The sequence below is a fragment of the Strix uralensis genome, chromosome 18 (genome assembly GCF_047716275.1).
Source record: "Strix uralensis isolate ZFMK-TIS-50842 chromosome 18, bStrUra1, whole genome shotgun sequence".
In the NCBI taxonomy this organism is placed as follows: domain Eukaryota; kingdom Metazoa; phylum Chordata; class Aves; order Strigiformes; family Strigidae; genus Strix; species Strix uralensis.
In genome coordinates, this window is record NC_133989.1 from 6,636,144 (window position 1) to 6,654,802 (window position 18,659).

Genomic DNA, 18,659 nt, shown 5'->3' on the forward strand with positions numbered 1-18,659 from the left:
GGCTGAGGCGAGGGGGTGTTGTCTTTTGGAATCTATTTTCCTCTGACTTATCTTTCAGTCTCAGGAATTCAGGACCTTTAATCTATTTGAGATTAAAGTCCTTTAGAAACCCCTTCTGGCCTTTTTTGGGAGTAAAGAAGTTACAGACACCCTACTGCACATTCCTTTCGGTGTTTTTTTTTTCATCGTAAATGATAAACAAGTAGCACTCTAATTGTTGTGAGCACTACAATAAATGAGACAACTACTCTTAAAGTGCCTTATAAAAACAATTAACATATTATCAGGTGAAAGTGTTAACAGGGAAATTAAGTTTTTACTTGTTTAAGTATTCAAAATCTATTCCAAGTGCATCACATAAATGTGCCAGGGAGGAGGAGGTATGGAATTACTGAAGCTTTCCCAGTTTGGCAGACTAAGCACAGAATCTATTCATCTGGTGTCTGCTTTGCTTGTGAAAAAGAGATTTTTTTCATCTTCGGAAAACAAAAGCATAAAAATACTTAGTTAGGTAAATTGGCAAAAGTAAGGCCTCCCATGAAATCCATTGAAATTAGTGGAAATATTTCTACTGACTTCCCTGGGGTTTGGATTAGCCCTTTAACGCTTCTGTAATTATTTTTTAACACAGTCATTCTTGGAAAATTATTGCTGTGATTCACTAATTCTTCGCATGACACATGGAGTTAATGATTGACATTGTGCTACTGCGCTCGGTACTAAGGCTAAAATGGTAAGGTTTCTTTGGTATGTATAGAGAGAAATAATAACTACTGAAAGTTATGTCTCAGCATAATCTTTGCTGTCATGTGTCATGCCTTGCCTACCATCAATCTGTATTAAAAAAAACAGTGGTCCAACCAGCGTTTACAAAATTAGCTCAGGTCAGCTTTTCACTTACCAGTAGTGATTTACAAAGTAGCTGAAAATAGTTGGTGCTCATATTTCTAGCTTCAACATATTTTGTTGTGAAAACAACCAAATGTGGGATCAGTTCAAGTTTCCCAGCTTTGTGCTGATGTGTCATTTGCTTTAGAAGTTTGGGTACCCTGGGGTGTTAAACCAGGATCACAAGACTTGCTGTCCAACATTGCTTTTTTGGTACTGGTTCCAACTGTACTGCTATGAGTTCTAGCTGTAACTACGCTTTTTCATCCCTGCATCTTAATGTTTTCAAGTTTTGTATCTGAAATGAGTACACTTTAGGACATGTCAAAACAAGTACTGGGGATTTGTTGACATTTTATCTCCAGCTTTCCCATATTTTTGGATCTGATACCTGGCTACTTCACACCTGAGCACATGTATCCATCGTGTTTTCTTTTAACCATCCCCACTGTTGCACAACTGTGCCATCCTGCCTCCTCTTGCATCACCACAATGCCACAACAAAGTCAGTTTGGAGAGACAAAAGACTTCAGAGAGATGGGAGCCCTATCTGTATCAGATAGATGAGTGCCGTCTGTGCAGCATTCAGATTGTAGACAGATAGTCAAGGCCAGGCTTTCAAAGATGCTGATCTTACTTGCATATTTGCAACAGAGGTGTGGCAGATTTACTGATAACCACTAACCTATGGTAAGTGCTTGTTTTGTTTGGATCACCTTAATTGTTCTGCACACTTTTTGGTGTCTTGCTTATTTTCTCATTAATCTGTTGTCCACCTCCGTCTTACAGCTCTCAAGTCCCATCATCTTGACCTTTTCTTTCCCAAAAGGCTATGTCAAAGGGAGTGTCTGTTGATGCCCACCTACCGTAGCTACAATTAACTGCCACGTTCACGATGCCCAAGAGGTATTTTGCACCAGCAGATTGAGCCATGTGTTAAATTAGGTCGTAATTTCTCTACAGCACTTGTGCCTCCAGAATGGGATACCACTTCTAGAAATGAGAAGAGGTGCATTTACACATGCATCACCTGTGAGTGACTTTGGATTGTTTCTTTAGGAGAGGAAATCCACTGTTTTCCCACAGCTAAGTCACACAGCCTGTTTCATAGCAGAATTATTTTTCAAGAGTGTTCTTCCTTTTCATATTTTACAACCTTTGATTGCACATCCAGAGCTTTGGCTTCCTCTCCAAGCAGCTGCCTTGCCAAGGCATTTGAATTGTGACAGTTTCTGAGCTGGAGTTTCCAATGTTTGAAATTAGGAACTGGGCTAAAACCATTCACCAAAAGCCTTTGGGTAGTAGTGATTTGTAAGAACTACGAACCTGGGACAAACGTGAGTTCAAATTCTTTGGGCAGAAGGGCTATTAAGCATACCCAGCAAATATTCATATTGCTTGATGACTTTTAAGGAAGCATTTAGCACATAATGGCTGACAAACAGCTGAGATTAAGTTATTCAAGAATGACCAAAAGGTTCTCGTTATGGTAAGTTGCGTCAATAGGGGTCGTGGATTTTATAGATCTAATGGAGTAACTACAGTCATAGTCAAAGAGCTGTAGCAATTCGCTTGACTTTTTCAGTGAACACTTAAAATACCACTCTTCCCCCCCCCCCCCCTTTTTTTTTTGTTAAACACCCCTCCCTGTTTAAACTTCTCAGGTAATTAATTGGAAACGACCCAGTTGCAGTATTGTCAAAGGTCTGACTAACACCCTTCAAACCCAGGAAACTCAGACTTCTTGAGCGCTCCCCTGCTTACCTCGTGCTGTTGTGCTTAAGGTATTACTGGGGTCTACAAAAAGTGCACGATCATATATACTGTACCATATGTTCACAAACACCAACGCACAGCAGCATGAATTAAGGATAGGATTTCAACCTTCATAATGAAGAGTCTTGCTTTTATGAGTTGAAGTCAGACCCTTAACATTATTTTAACATAGATTTTGGTGTTTAATTATGTAATAAGATTTACTGCAGTCATCTAACAGATGTTGATTCAGGGTCAGTGTTTCTCATAAATTAGTTCTGAAAGGATTTGTTACTTCTGGGTCAGCAGATAGGTCCAGAGTGCAAAGAAAAAGGGGAAAAACAATAAACACTGAGTTGAAGGGTTTCTTGGGATTCTTTTTTCAGTTACATATCCACATATTTTCATGATCTTAATGACTATAGCCACAGGAATGTTTGCTTTAACACTAAAGATGGCTCAGCCCAGAACCCTATATCCAAACATCTGCAAAGCATGGGAAAGTTCAAACTTCGGGGCTCTTTATTTAATGACCCTGGTCGTTAATTTTTCATACTAATATGACACATTTTTTTCTGGGGCTCTGCAGTGGGAATCACTGTGAACTCTAGCAGCACCCAAAAAAGTTTCATCTTCATGTGTTTGTTGTCAGAGTTTGTGTATGAAGTGCATCTACAGACTGGTGTTGGCCGATGTAGTTGTCATCACATACATACACTGAAAAGGTGCACCCACCCTCCTTTGAAAATTCAGCTTTCCTGTGTGTTTGGAAGCAAATCACATTGGCACATCCTACTGCTAGACCTCTATAATACACCCTGCTGGTGATGTTATCCCTAATATAACTAAAACCACACAACATTATATTCATTCTTCTATAGTTGTGGTTAAAGCAGCTATTCCATATTAAAATATTTTTTCCTCCCCTCTATAATTTAGGTGCAGACAAATTCCTTTGAGACTGAAATCATACTCTTCATATCTTATTCTGCTGAGAATACTTTGGAGGAAAGAGATTGAGGCACATTTAATAGTGTTGCTAGCACTTACAGGGCAGTTTTAGCCTACCAAATGTTTTACAAATGCTGGCGAATATTCACAGTATTCCCCCACTTCAGAGTATGAGAGACAGAGTGATCTTCCTGAGGCTGTACAAGATGTTATAGCTAGAAGTGCAACAATAACTTTGTTCATTCAGTGCGTGCTAAGACTGCTCAACCTATAAAACTATTTGCTGAACTTAATAGCCTTCATCTTGGAAAGTTTAGGGATTTCTACCTAAGAAACTTCTCTAAGATGAATCCCAGCTATTAGTAAGAGCTCTGAAGTATTTCCCTGAATAGCAATCACACAGTGGCAAACTGCAAGCCCTGGACTCCTTGCAAAAGTAATGTGCAAGAGGAGGAAGAGCCCGTGGCCAGCTGCTGAATCTTGGCCAGCAAAGCAGCGCTCAACCTGCTCCGTGTAAGCACTTGGACACAGCCCGGTTCCCGGAGGCTCCCCACGCTCCGTCCCTGCCACAGGGCAGCCCATCGCCAGTGCCGATACACATTTCTGCAGTGCAGAGCTGTAAATTTAAATAGCACTTCCCAGGCGCAGGCTTGACACTCCTCTTTTTCAGGAGTAATTCCATTTAAGTCAATGGATTTACACAATGGATTTACTGCTGCCAGAAGAGAATCAGGCCTGTAGAAAGACACACATTCTTTGCCAAGAAAATCTCAAAGCTAACTACTTGAATTGTGCAGTCGAGCTGCAGGGAGGTCAAGTGGACAGACGACAGGACTGGGACATACAGGAAGTCCCTGGTTCAAACCTCAGCTCTTAAAATGTTGTGCAGTGTGACCTCTGGTGAGTCAGTTCATCCCCATATACCTCTGTTTCCCCATTTTCCTTTGTCCAACTTGTCTATTTAATTTGGAATTTGTTCCAAGAAGGGTGCTTCACTTTATGTGTTGGGATGGGGCACTGACACCTCGCCTCCCCCTTGCTGGAGGACAGTCTTGAAGTCTTTGTTTCCTTGCAACGCTGACCCTCAGCTTCAATACACACAAGCAGTGTTACACGCGACCATCGGCTGCCCATCAGAGGACAGGCAGACCTGTCACTCGGTGGGGTAACACACCGTCCTAACACTGGTGAGAACACTGGGAGGACTCTGGCCCTTCTTGTTATTTCACGGTCAGGGTTGGGAAGTGGAAGAAGGTCCTCACTTTGAACATTTGCTTCACATCCCTGATCACTAAAGATGCTTTAAAATGAAAGCTTTGACCCTTTGGAGCGGGGCTGTGAGCTTATGATGAATTCAGCTGGCACCGAATGTGGGTCACTGGCATGAAAAGCCTCAAGGACTGAAATTTGTGTATATATATGTGTGCGGGTATGCATGTGTGTCTGCAGTTTTCAGAAGCAGAGACAGGCCAAGAACCAGCACTCCTGAAAAGCCCCATCTGTTTCTTTCAGCGCCTTCCCACAGCAGCTCGGTCGTTACCGGTGGCAAATGTCCAGAGTCACTTGTCAAGCATGAAGCTGCCAAAAATCATTAAAACACAACAGTCACCCACACCCTGTACCAGCCAGCTGTAAAACTGTTTCAAAGAGAGTCTGATAAACACATCTATGCTTATAATAGCCCAGATAGTCATGTATTTCCTACATGCTTTAATGAACCGAACAACAGCATGAGATGCTGCAATCAGATATTCTTGCCCTTTTCTGTTGTGGCAACTCACAAGCTTGTTTGATGGCGAGGGGAAAGGGAACAAAGCAGGTGGCTAATGGGCTGTTTTTCTGTTTCAGTGGAGCATGACAGAGAGTTTCACCATCAGCGCTGCCACTACCGAGAGTTCAGGTTTGATCTCTCCAGAATTCCAGAGGGGGAAGCGGTGACGGCTGCCGAGTTCAGGATATATAAGGATTACATCCGCGAACGCTTCGATAATGAAACGTTCCAGATTAGTGTCTACCAAGTACTCCAGGAGCACCCGGGAAGGTGAGTGACCCACAGAGAAATCCCAGTGAAAGCGCAAGCACAGTATGTTCCTTCAGAGAGTTATGTTCGATACTGTTCGGAACACTAGCAAAAGTGCTAGCAAAAGTGTCTGAAGAGCTGCGTTTAGGCATCAGGGCTGTACAGTGAAATCTCAGTCAATGCTAGTGCAGTGGGCACGTAGCTGCCATGTGTCGTCAGCCACTGAGGACGTGGGGAGAAGGTGCCCTGTGAGCCTCCGCTCGCCCCAAGGAGCATCCCAAGCGCTGTCGCTCTTGTCCCTGGGAGCACACAGTAGCTGAGGACCCAACAAGCCTGGCCGTGTGCTAGTGCAAGAGAAGATCATAAAGTCAGAGTATTTCAAGATTTCTGGAAGACCTACGCTCTTCCTCCTGCCGCTTATGGATCCTGAGGTGGCAAAACCACATCTGAATGCTTCCTTTCTAATTGTAGCTTAATTACTAGCCTTTACTACTGAAACCGTTTGAGATCCCTAATTAACAAAGACAGATGACACCATGCTTTTTATATTGACTGATTGTTTTGCATGTGCAAAACTACAAGATGAGCTATTAAATCCTTTCCAAGCAATTATTAATGTATGCCAAGCTCCTTGACAAATCCTCCAGGGAACTTGAATAAGAACATATGTTCAGTTTTCTCATCTGTTTTTAGTTCCAATTAATCAGCAATCCCAAACCATTTATCAAAGGCACTTAGTTTCATTTGCACGTATTTCTTTTACATACAAATCCTACCAAAAGTGAGATTGCATTTATTTACATGGAAAGTATTTACAGTCACATGCTAGTCAGAAGTTATTCTTTAGGACTAGTAAATGTGGGGTAGTAATACTACAGCCCTAATTTAGGTTTATGAAAAGAGAAACACTAGGGATTTAAAAAGGGGAAAGTCCAAAAGGGTAAGAAAAAAACAGTCTAATCAGGACTCTGGCTTTATATTTTTATAAGAGCTAATAAAAATGCAGAAAAAAATTGAAATATGACAGAAAACCTTATCACTGTTTTTAAATGGCGAGAATTTCAACCAGCTTTACTGTATGGTAAAAGTATTTAACCACTGGTGTGTTTTCTTCCACATCTGAAATTCTAATTTTATGGCTTAAAATCCATGGTTCTTTTGGCATTTCTAATGACACAATTATTTACAGGGTTTGGGGACTATGCTAATGTTAATCTATTTTTATCAAACAATCATGATTCAAACTATACATTTTAACCAGGCTTTCTTACAGGAGAAGGCAACAAGCCACAAACATGCATAGGACCCATTAGATGTCTTGCTTACCATAAGCATTTAAGTTTATTCCATCTTAGGCCCTTCCAGAGATAGAAGCCTTCCTTTGCTGTACTACTTGAGTAGGTTATTTAGGTACAAGCTTGCAGGGATGACTTTTCACTCTTGGGAAGAGCAGAAACAAGAAATGTGTTGGCAGATGAAGAGGCCCTAACCAGTGTGTCAGGGCATTAAGGAATTGCCAGAAACCTGTTCTTGGACTAAATGTCCTTCCTCATCAGATGCCAGGGAAGTTCTCCTGCAGATCCTGATGAGTGAGGTAGGTGCCCACTAAGAATCTTACTGACAGTGAGGGATGACATTTATTACCTTAATTTTATGATGATACATCCACAGGTTTGTTATAACTATGTTTAGAGTGTGCTGCAAGGTACACGCTGGGGATAGTTATGTGTGGAGCAGCAAGTGTTTCTGCAAACTGTCTCCTTCATAAATTCTTATTCCTAAAGGAAAAAATGTATGAAAAGGGCAGGCATATACATGAACCACTGGCTGGAAGAGGTGAGAAATCTTGCTAATTATACAGATGTTCCAGCTACAAGATTAGATGCAATTTTACTGCATCATATTCACCACAGGAACACTATTTTTAATGAGTGTTCGTGCGTATTCACCCTTTGCATACATTTTGGCACAGGCAGCGGTGAGTTTTGAACAGCTTGTCCTGAAAAAATATTCCTGTTGGTCTGGATTGACCAAAGGTAGAAATATTGTCACTAGCATTTGTAAAAATATTTGCTCTTTTTCTGCATTTTTCCACTGACATTTTCCAACCGGCTCTGTCACAGACCAGTCATCCAAGTCAGTGTGTCATTGGGCAAGTGGAGAAAGAAAACAAACTCTCTCCAATGTTGATCAAAAACCACCCATTCACTTTGATGCTTCCTTGGCTGTTTGTCTCACCCTGAGCAGGCTGGAAAGTCAGACCCATCTGACGTTGTTAGCAACAAGAGCAAAACAAAGCCAAACCCTCCCCCCCACGCAGGCAAGAAAACCTTTGCTCACATTTGGCTTTGTAGATTCCTCTCCCTACAGCATGGCAGGTACAATGGCCAACAAAAAAACAAATGGTTTTCCCTCTCCTTGTGCTCTTATGATGATAAGAGAGCAGTGGGATCTCCCAGGAGATTGCTGGAATTGCCTTTTGGGATCGGAAACACCAGGTATTCTCCAGGCCTGTGCCCCCGCTGCTACGGCCGCCTCCTGTTTAAGTGCACCAAAGCACAGAAGCTCAGTGCCAGGCTCCCCAGAGGCAGCTGCAGCATCGTCTCTCCTTTGTAACACAGCAACACACAGCAGAGATCAGGACAGCTTCTAGGGCCACAAAACCAGCAGGGGATGCAGCTGGAAAGCCCAAGCAGAGGCTGACTAGAGATTTTTTCCTTTGAGGGTGAAGACACCATCGAATATGCTGAAGGCTTGATTTTCAGTTAAACCTCAGATGAGCCTCCAGTTTGGAGGGTGTGATGGTGTGCCCTCAGTTCAAATAAACCATAAGTACGAGCAGTTCAACAATTAATGACTTGCTTTACAAGTTCAGGCAGGTTGGCAGGTATCTCACCAGCAACATCTCTTGTCTGCAATTTATTCTCAGTGACAAATACAGGCATAGGTCTTTCCAGACAAACAGCTGCACCCACAGCAGAATATTTCTGAAATCCTGCCCCTCAATAGTACCAACATTTGAACACAGGGTGGAAGCTCTCCTCCATCTGCCTGTTCAGTCATGGGCACATAGACAGCTAACAACCCTGACAGTAAAAATGAGAGTCCAGCCCCGTCCTTTGTAGCAGGCAGGATGCCACTCTGGACTTTGATTTATAGAAATTATATCTCTGTCAGACTGAAGGTATTATTACAGGTGTTTATAGGAAACCAGACTAAATGGTCAAATATTCTTTCTGGCCTTTCCAAATCTATGAATTCATTGCAAGGCAAGCTTTTCAAACTGGTAACATTGCCTTTCTAAAAGGCATGTACAGCATTCTTTAGGCACAAAGCATCAGTTATTCACTTTAAGCAAACAAGTACATTCATGAACAAAAATGTTCCTAATATCATAAACACTGTGAAAACAGTTGATGCTTTGACTAATATAACATGTCTCAAAGCTTTCGTGTGCATAACTTAAAGTCCAGTGACTCATGTCCAACTTCTGTTTGGTCTTCGTGGCTCACTCACCCAAAAGCCTGGGAAAAAGTTTTATAAAGCCAGCGACTGGCTTGAGAAGGGTGCTGAGCAGGAGGACCTCACGTCCCTGTTTGTGGTCTCAAACTCTGCTAGTGGAAACTAAAGGTTGTCCTCAGGGAGCCAGGTGCTGCTCCGTCTCCTCCCTCCTGGGTGCCGTGGGAAAGCAAAGCTGATTCCAGTGCTAGGGAGCGCACACCACAGGACACAAGGCTCGCTACAAGGTGTTGAAGGTCATTTATCTCAGGCACCTACACAGGGAACATGTCTAAATAAAGCTTACGGATACGAGCCTAAGAAAAATGAACTTTGATACTTTTACAGTGGAATCACGAAATAGTTTGTGAACTACTTTGCAAAAGAAATATCCATTACCCTCAGACTCTCCACTGTTGTAAGCAATGGCCAAAGCAAGAATTTCAAAGGGACTTAAGTGCGAAGAGACAGGCAGATATGTAGTGGGATTTCTAACAGCAGCTAAGCAGGCTGGACACCTAACTCCTGTTGCAATTGATAGGAACTAGGGTATTTTCAAAAAGTACCCGTGCAGTTCTGGGGCAGATTATCAGTTGGGGCATCATCCTCAATTTATTAACCTGAAGCTTCAGAAAAAATGCAGACTGTATAGCTCCCTTCAATAGCAGAGCTTGATCCTGCCCATCTGTCTGCACCTTCAGAAGCTAAAATACCTCGTCCCAGAGTTACATCTCCGATTTCATCGGACCCAGCACTTGCACTGTGGAGTGAATCCCAACCCCTTTGAAGTCGATGGGAGTTTTGTTACTGGAGAAAATAAAGCCAGGTACTTGACCAGCCTTTGATAATTGAAATGTAGTTGCTACATGTTCACTTTGTGGCCATTATGGATTTCACAGGCTTCAAAGGCAGTGAATGATTGGAACGCTCATGTTACCAGCCCTACAGAAAAATAAGATCTTGCACGATGCATTCCTGGGTTTGACTTGCAGCTGGAACACTTTAGTTTGTGCTTCAAACTATACCACTTCTGCACCCAGATCAAACCTGACCCCCTTTCCAGACCCCTTTCTCCCGTTCGTTGGAGTCTGTTTCCATGTTGTGGGTTGAAACATGTAATTCTAGTAACTAAGAAAGGCTTAGGCCCACCCAACCCGTGAAGCAGATGTGCCTTCTTTTTGGAGCTTTTTTAAGTACCAGTGTGATCATTCTAGGGATGGTGCAGCAAAGAAGGGTTTGTTTTAATGTTGTGCCCCAGCCCCATGACGGTATCTGCAAGTACAAACAACATCTAGAAAGGCACTGACTAGCTTTGATAATTTTTTTTTGTGACTTAGCTGCAAGTCGGTTGATAACTGTACTCATTTTAGCAAGTAGTAGGGGAAATTTAGCATGGAAACCCTGTAGCTCTCCAAGAACAGAGCTGCATCTAGTTATCTCTTTCAGACCATTCCTAAAAGCCACTGCAGCCTGCAAAATCTCTGACAAATCTTGAACTCGCTTAGCAAGGCACAACTCTTCACAGGCACTTGAGTAGCTACAGGAGGCATTCTGCATACCCCAGTGGGCTCTTGCTCAGCTAAGTGATGCAGTAATGAACAACGATTCAATGCTGAATAGAAACAGCTGTACTTAAAGTGTCAGAGATACGCATATAATCGCATTTCTCTCAGCACTGCCTTTACAAGAGGCTTCATAGTTAGGAAGCATGTTGCATCTCTCTGTAACAAACTCCCATTGCCACTTTTAATCAGTCTTTGTAACCTAGATCTTACCCTTCTCAAACACTACATAGGAAAGGGAACACGACTACTAGAAACACAAAACAGAATTAAGAATCTGCTGAAATTTTAAAGTGAATTTGAGTTCTCCCAAGGTTCAACAAAATTTACACAGAACTGTTTCACTACCAGTACAGCCAGTTTTCAGACCAGTCCTTGGAAACCACCTCCAGCAAACTGTATTCCTGCTGTGGCCATCCCTTCACCTGGAGGAGACTCCAGGCTGTGTTTGGCTGGTGGCTCCTCCCCGGGGGCACGGGGAGGGCTTTTATCAGTGGGGAGGAGAGGGAAGGATAAGCAGGGGAACCGAGGCGCGCGGGGAAGGGAAGGTGTGGGAGGAGGGCTGCATCAGGTCTGTGTACAGAGGGTGTTGCAAACGTGCCAGGGAGAGGCCCAGGGAGATCCTGGGGCCCTCTCAAAGTAGGAAAGTCTGAAAAATATTTTCCTAAGCTTGTCTTTGGACAGCTGCAGCTGACTTTAAGCAATGACACCAAGCAAACTGGAATCTGGATACTGCAGTTTTTCAATCCAAACAGATGTCTTCTAACCCCAGATCTCCTCTCACACTCCCAGGATGCCCTTTCTGCCTTCTCCTCCCTCCACCTGCTCAGACCTGGATGTGAATTGCCCCTATTCCCCCATGCCAGCTCTGTCCTTGGGCTGCCTGTTAGTAAACTTGCTATCTTGCACCATGCCTGTGACCCAAACAGCCCTTCTGGGGTTAGAATACCAGTCAAGAGAATAGGATTATGCTCCTGGTTTAGTGGCTGTGGTTTACATGCTGAGTCAAGAAGACATTTAACATATCCATGCCTCAAGTGTTTCCCACTTTAAAACAGAAGTGGGAGGGTTGACCCATATTTGTAAAGCCATTCAAAGTCAGTTACAAGGTGTCACAGTATGGTTGTTGTTTAAAACACTGTTAGGTCTGTAATTCCTCAAACTAGCAGGTAGGGATTAGAGCAGGGCAGCGGCAGGGAAGCCTCAGTGTGCTGGTTGGGCTGGCAGATTACCTGAACGCAGGCAGAGGACTGCAGGGCCTGCTGGCAGTGGCTCTGGGCTGGCCGCTGCCAGGACACAGCCAGATGAGCCAGGGCTCCAAGTCCGCTCCCAACCCAGATGTGCCAGCACATCACAGAAATCAGCTTGTCTTGCAATGTAATGAAAGCTGCCGAGAATCACCTTCACTGATAGTGCCTGTCCTTCCCATTTATTTTTATCCCCCTTGGAAGCGCTCATTAGTGTTTACTACCACTTGTCAACCAGCAGGTTGAAATAACAGAGCTGGTGAGGAGGATGGGGAAGGTGAGTAAAGAAAACAGACACAAAAGCTGGAGCTGTTTGGTAAGAGGGCTACCCCATAGCAGCGTAGACCTTATGTGCATCCTCCCCAGCCACCCTCACTTTGCAATACTTGTTATTCACTCTTGAGTCCAGAAAACAAGTTCACTAAGGAAATTTCATGGACCACACAGCAGTTATATGACCTGTAGACAAATTTTTGGGAGTGTTTTCTAACGAGAGGTGACTCTCCTTTTTGGCATCCAGTGCCAGACACTACCAAAGCAATCAGTACACAAGTGCCAACCTTCTGTCCTCATCTTAGGTTCCACTGACAGCCTGATGTTTGAGAAAACTGAGCTGAACGTCCTGAGTTTTATCATTGCTAAAAGCTTTGACACTCCCACTGATGTCAGTACTTTGAACACTGAGCCATTTTGATGTGGTCTCAACAAAACATACTTGTGGTCTGGATCCAGACTTCATAATTTATGTAACTCTAATCTAGACATTAATGTTTCCATGTCCCAGCTTAATTTTCTGTAAAATGAGGATCATGTGCCTTTTCCTATCTCTTGGTCTGGTAAGAGGTTCAGTATAGTTTCTCGCATGCTCTGAAGTTCTCAAATGAAGGGATTGAATGCAGGGCCAAGGAGCCAAAGTGCTCTTCTGCCTCCTGGTTGCAGAGCTATTATTCATATCGCTCCAAGAATGCTCTAATTATGTGTACAGTTGGTAGGTAAGGTACCAGGGAGTGAGATGTCCACTAGAAACCTTTTCCCTTTGTGCTTAGACCTTCATCTCAAAGCTAAAACCTAAACCAGTGACATTAGTTAGACTTAACTAGCACTATCTCATATGACAAATCATTAGATTTGAGCCCTCACAGCGAATTTTTTTAAGTCTAAGGAGAATAAAATTCCTTTGCCATGTTTAATATGTCTTGCCCAACAATGATATCTAACGGGCTTGCTGTCTGTCTATTAGCTAGTTATTTAATGCTGTTTGCCATAAGTCTTTGAAGAGCAGGGCATTTCACTTAAAGGGAGGTTGTTCTTTTTTAAAGAACAAGAGGTTTCTTTTCATGAGAACAGACAACACAATCTCAGGAGCCTCCACTTGCAACACCAGTCAGGTTTTGCATCCCATCCCTGGCCGCTGCTGGTGGGCCAGAGTGGAAAGTGCTAATCCAGGAGTGCTTGAACTTCTCTAGAGAGCGTCTGACACGGGGCCTTTTTGGGTCCAAATGTTCCAAGTGTGTGTGGGAAGGACACTTCCCTTTAGTGGGTCCCTTTGATCTCTCTCACTTCGGGCTTCCCCTCCAGGCCTATTGTTTGCACATTGCTGTAACTACAGGAAAACAAACGCATTATACAATTTCCCAGACTGACTCACCCTGGTACTTGATGCCTCATGTTGTCTGGTTACCCTGATTGCATCATGTCAGCATGGGAAGCTTAAAGGCTGGTTTTTCTGAGTAATAATACTGCAGTTGAGCAGTAGCTAAAAACAAAAAAAAGTTATCATTATTGCTATTATCTTCAACCTGCAAACTATAAGGGAGAAAAACCAAGCAAGCCAAGTCCTTATTAACTAAACCTTGTGTGAATCATGAGTTCCAGTCAGGGGCCATGCTTAAATGATGCAGTATGTGAATATAAAAACCCTTTACTTCTGGAAACTTGGACTCAGCCATTGGAACGGGCCAATCCGTACTACTCCCTCGTCCCTGGCTCCTTTGGGATGCATTTTGTTCAGCGTGTTGTAAACAGGGAAGGGCGGGAGGTGTCCACGCGACGGTGTCATGCACTGTGGGAACAGGGCAATTGCTTCTGAGTGGGGATGAAGCCCCAGGAAATTTGTTCCCCAGTTAGAGTTCAAGCATCCTACGTTCCTGTAACTAATGTGTATGTGGAGGGAGGGAGTTATCTGTACTGTTTATCTTCAGCTGTCCTAGGTGCACCCAAAGCTGACTGAGCTCCAGAGAAGAGCTCCCAACACCTGGGTTGAGCCTCTCCATCACTGCACCACAGCCCCTTCCTGAGCCACCCACTTTGGCTGCCCAAACATCTGCCAAAATAATCCCCATAGGATTCCCTATGCATTAGCAAGAAAGTGTTGCAGCAAGTTCAATTCTGATGTAGGGCTTCTTCCACAGACCAAAACTTTGCTTAAAAGAAAGCAAAACTCCCTCTCCCGTGCCTCCCTCCAAGGCAGGGACACGCTGAGTGAAGGGAGGAATTACAGTTGTCATAATCCCGCACCTGCAAAACATCTCTTGCAAGCATCAGATCTTGCCTCCTCTTTCTGAATTGAGCTGACACAGAAAGCCCCTGCTTTCCCTCAGGCTGCACATGCAGCACTGACTGCACCCTCAGCAGCATTGGCTCTATCTACCTATTCAGCCATGCCGTATCCAAAGGTATCATACATTGGTGAGGAAACGACAGAATCCTCCTCATATGCACCCTGGGCGATGTGCTCACGTGCTCTGCACGAGCTTATTTCAGAAGTTTAATTTCACATAAGGCAACACAGATCCAGAGGCGGTGACATCTGTTAGCTCACGGAGGAAAGCCATCATCTCTTATATGCTCTAGCCCACAAAGGTTGAAAGGAAAGCCAGATAGTAAAAACATTGCAATAAAACTCCATTTCTGTTTTGAGTCATCTGTGTGGGACAAAACCCTCTAATTTCTTGGTATTGCACAGAGAAAAGAATCACTAAAAGCTATGAGACAAAAGCCTGTGTGACGACAGCACTTCTCAGATTCATTTTTGATCACTTGATATTTCGTGCAGACAAGAGGCACTGTGTAAACTAAGTTAAATATATATATTTACACTGACAAATCAAAAGTGACAAAATTAATAAGGCCTTCTTTAAGCTTTGAGGACATGATTAAAGGGTTTTCCAAGGATATTTCTTCATTCAAAAGGATATAATTACACTTAAACAAGTTATCGTGTTTGCACACTGTAAGTACAAAAGCAGCTCTTACAGGACTTGTCTAGACACTTCCACCGTGTTTCTTTGTTCTTCTTGAAGTCATTTTTTATAAAAGAACTGCACCACTATCCAATTTTTTCATCCAAGTTTTATCTCTTTCTTAATTTCTGATAAAAGAAGATCCTTTTCTTTACAGAACCTGTTTTTTCTCAAATTTTTATTTTACAGAAATTTGCCAGGAAATGTTTTGTAAATCCAGAATGATTTCATCCTTTTCAAATGCACAAAATCCTCTCTGTTTCAGATCTTTCTCATTGCTTGGTATTTGTTCTTCAACTGGAATAACTCAGCAGTGGCCTTTAAAAAAATTTAACAATGAATTGAAAGAAAATTGCCACCCAAAATAATGCAGATCTGTGACTGTGCAGAGGGTTATTGCCTCTATCAATTACCTGTAACCTCAAATGAACAAATTTTAAAAAGTATTTCATATGTTAATATATGCACACCAGTGTTCCAGCTGGCTTGCACCAATGCTACAATTATGCATAAAAGTCAGGAAATTATGTGTGGAAAGGATAATGAGCAGCATTGTCTGCCCAATTACCAAGTTTGCATATGCAAACAATAATTTTGCAAATCTGTGTCTGGCAAGCATTTTTTTCTGCAGTTGCATCAGCAGCTCTAAGGTTAATAGTAGCAGCAAAGTAACCCAAAACCACCCCAATGCTGCTTCAACCCATCCTCCCTTTTTTGAAGAGAAGTGCTTCATCTGAAGGTGATTAGACAGGAAAGCACGCCAGCCCAGCTCTGGCATAATCTGCCTGTCGCTGAAAGGCCGACCAAGTGTGTTGCTTAAAGCATGTATGTGGATGCCTATAGAGACTCCAGTGGCAAGCCTGGGTAACTGGGAATTACGCTTCTTTTTTTCAGGGATTCAGATTTGTTCCTGCTCGACTCTCGAACAATCTGGGCAGCAGAAGAAGGGTGGCTGGTGTTTGACATTACTGCAACCAGTAATCACTGGGTGGTGAATCCCCAACACAATCTTGGCCTGCAGCTGTCTGTGGAAGGCATTGATGGTGAGTGTCAGACACCAACATCAATCAGTGAGTTTCTGTTTCAGGTACCCGATTCCCAGCCAACAGAAGCCTTAAGCATTCAGTACTCTTTCCTTTGAATAGGATTTCTTAGGCATGTTTTTCCTAAATTTGCCTAAGATGGAAATAATTAAAAAAAAATCTGTAGACATATTTCAGGTTAAGGATGTACTCAAATGCTTTAACAGGTTGGTAACTTGTTTGCAGTCATTACAGTATTAGCTAGATACACATCCTCATCCAGGTACGTATATGCTACTGGCTAATTTGCAGGTAGCGCAATCCAGTCGAGGAGAAAGGAAGAAACTTTGCTATGTGCGAAAAGACACAACTGAGTGATGTAGAAGGCTGGTGTTAATTGGCACAAAATCATAAAACAGCTAGGAACCATTTTAATTTCCTTTGTGGCAGTAGAAATGACTAGTGAAGTCATGCCTGGTCTGGACTCCAAGATCTATAGTACGATTATGGTACAAACCTGTGAGGTTTGGGAATGGGTGGGAAGACCTGGCTCTGAAACATCTCCAGAAAGGATGTGTTTAGAATCAGGCAGGGAATTTTCCTAACCAGCTCTTAACTAAAAAGTCATGCTGCTTTGTCTTAAAGTTAAGATTCCTGATGCTTACTTGGAAACTTGTGCAAGGAAACCAAAGTATCCTGGATTTTCATGGGGGTTCCCAGGAGCTGGGACCATCTGGAACTGCCTGACTGCCCCACAGGAGAGGTTAAGCAAAACCCAGCTCAAAACTATTATAACTACATTCAGAGTATTTATCTAAGGACATACTTTCATTCTCCAGATATGCATCTATGATATCACTTGCTATTGGTTTTTATGCAACCCTCTGAACATTTTCAGTAAGTAGTATTTTGCATAAAGACTTTTTGCAAAGCAGTTAACAGGCAACCTATGGAAAGTCATCTGTATGAAAAGATGATTTTACTCATGTGAGACCTGCGCACCGAGAGGTGTACAGGGTTTGTTTTAACCTGCCCTTTCCAAGAGAATACAGAAACCCAAACACAGATACAAAGGAGGAGCTTCACCATGGAGGTTATTAGTTCTCCACCCCAATAACAGATACCTTTTGCCATCTTTGTATAAAGATTAAAATTCAACCTGATTTACAAGTTAATCTTACCTCTTAAAGGTAAAACAGTAAGGCAAATTAACAGCCAAGACAAGTTTAGCCCATTTTCAAACACTTGCCCTTGTTTTCAGTTTCCAGTTTACCTCCTAAATGAAATACTTGGAAGTATGGAAGTTGTGTCCATGATCATGACACGTTTGATCAATTATGATTCACATATAGGAGAACCATCAAGACCCAGCCCAGAGTCCACAGAAAAGCAATAGCTGGAAGTAGGCTTAATATCTCTAAACACTATGGATACTACAGTATCACACACCCTTTTTCTGATAAAGTGTTCTTACTGGTCTGTCCTCCCCCACCCTCTCCTAGTGATTTTACAACAAAAGTCAGTCCTGGTTTTCAGCATTAAGGAGAAAGGCAGCTGATTTATGAATACGTTACAAACTTCAATGGAGACTTTTCAGGATTCTGCATCCAAGGAAATGCTGCAACTCTGCGCACACTCATGGTACCTCTGCTCTGCTGGAGCAATTAGAAATGGATCCTTAGAAGCATGCAGCCAGATCTATCACAGAGAGAGCTTTCAAAGACAGAAATTCCCAGGTTCAGTGATAAGTGCATTCTCATCTGTAACTCAACTCAATGAAAATTAGGAATCCGATTTCTTTTTGCACTCCTCAGAAATCTAGCTGAGTTTGTATATGATTTCAACCCTTTGCAAAGTTGCTGCCTTCTCGAAAATATATTAACAAAATACTTTAATCAGCATGTCATTAAAGTTAGAAAAGCCAAGTGCAGAGTTTAAAAAGTAAATACAGAGATACAGGACCTAATTCTCTGCTTGACTTCTATATCTAAGTCCCGTGGCAGCACACCTTTGCACTCACAGTTCTCCACCATACATGTGAATTTTTCTTTCTATTTTGAATGGCAAGGACATGTCCTTCTTTGCTCCCCAAGTTTCATTTTGGATTTAGACCAACCATGTGCAGTAACAAGAAAGTTGCTTTTACACCTGGACTTCATATGAAAATCATATGCTGCAAACACAGCAGGATTTTGATGCAACACTATATGCTTGGGCAATCCCCAAAGCTTTAAGTGAATTAGAAAAAACCCACCACTTTTCCTTATATCTGTCGTTACATATAGGGGTCTGTAATCATGAAGCCAGTACAGTCTATTTTAAAAAATTATGACATCATAAGCACTGTCCAGATGAAATTATACAAAAGGAATTAAACTGATTTTTGTATTTCATTATAATCTTGCCAAATAAGTCTATTAACGTGTATAACTAGGGTGGAATCAAAGGGTATTTATTTACTCTTCAAAAATGAG

At 42.5% G+C, this 18,659-nt stretch overlaps 1 protein-coding gene across 1 annotated transcript in view; it reads left to right on the forward strand.

Annotated features, from left to right (window-relative positions):
* The window catches only part of BMP7 (bone morphogenetic protein 7), a 47,286-nt gene that overhangs the window by 19,293 nt on the left and 9,334 nt on the right, over positions 1 to 18,659 (forward strand). Inside the window, exons 2-3 of the mRNA XM_074888400.1 lie at positions 5,443 to 5,635; positions 16,058 to 16,206. Coding sequence (XP_074744501.1) covers positions 5,443 to 5,635; positions 16,058 to 16,206 — 342 coding nt within the window. The remainder of the gene's footprint in view (positions 1 to 5,442; positions 5,636 to 16,057; positions 16,207 to 18,659) is intronic.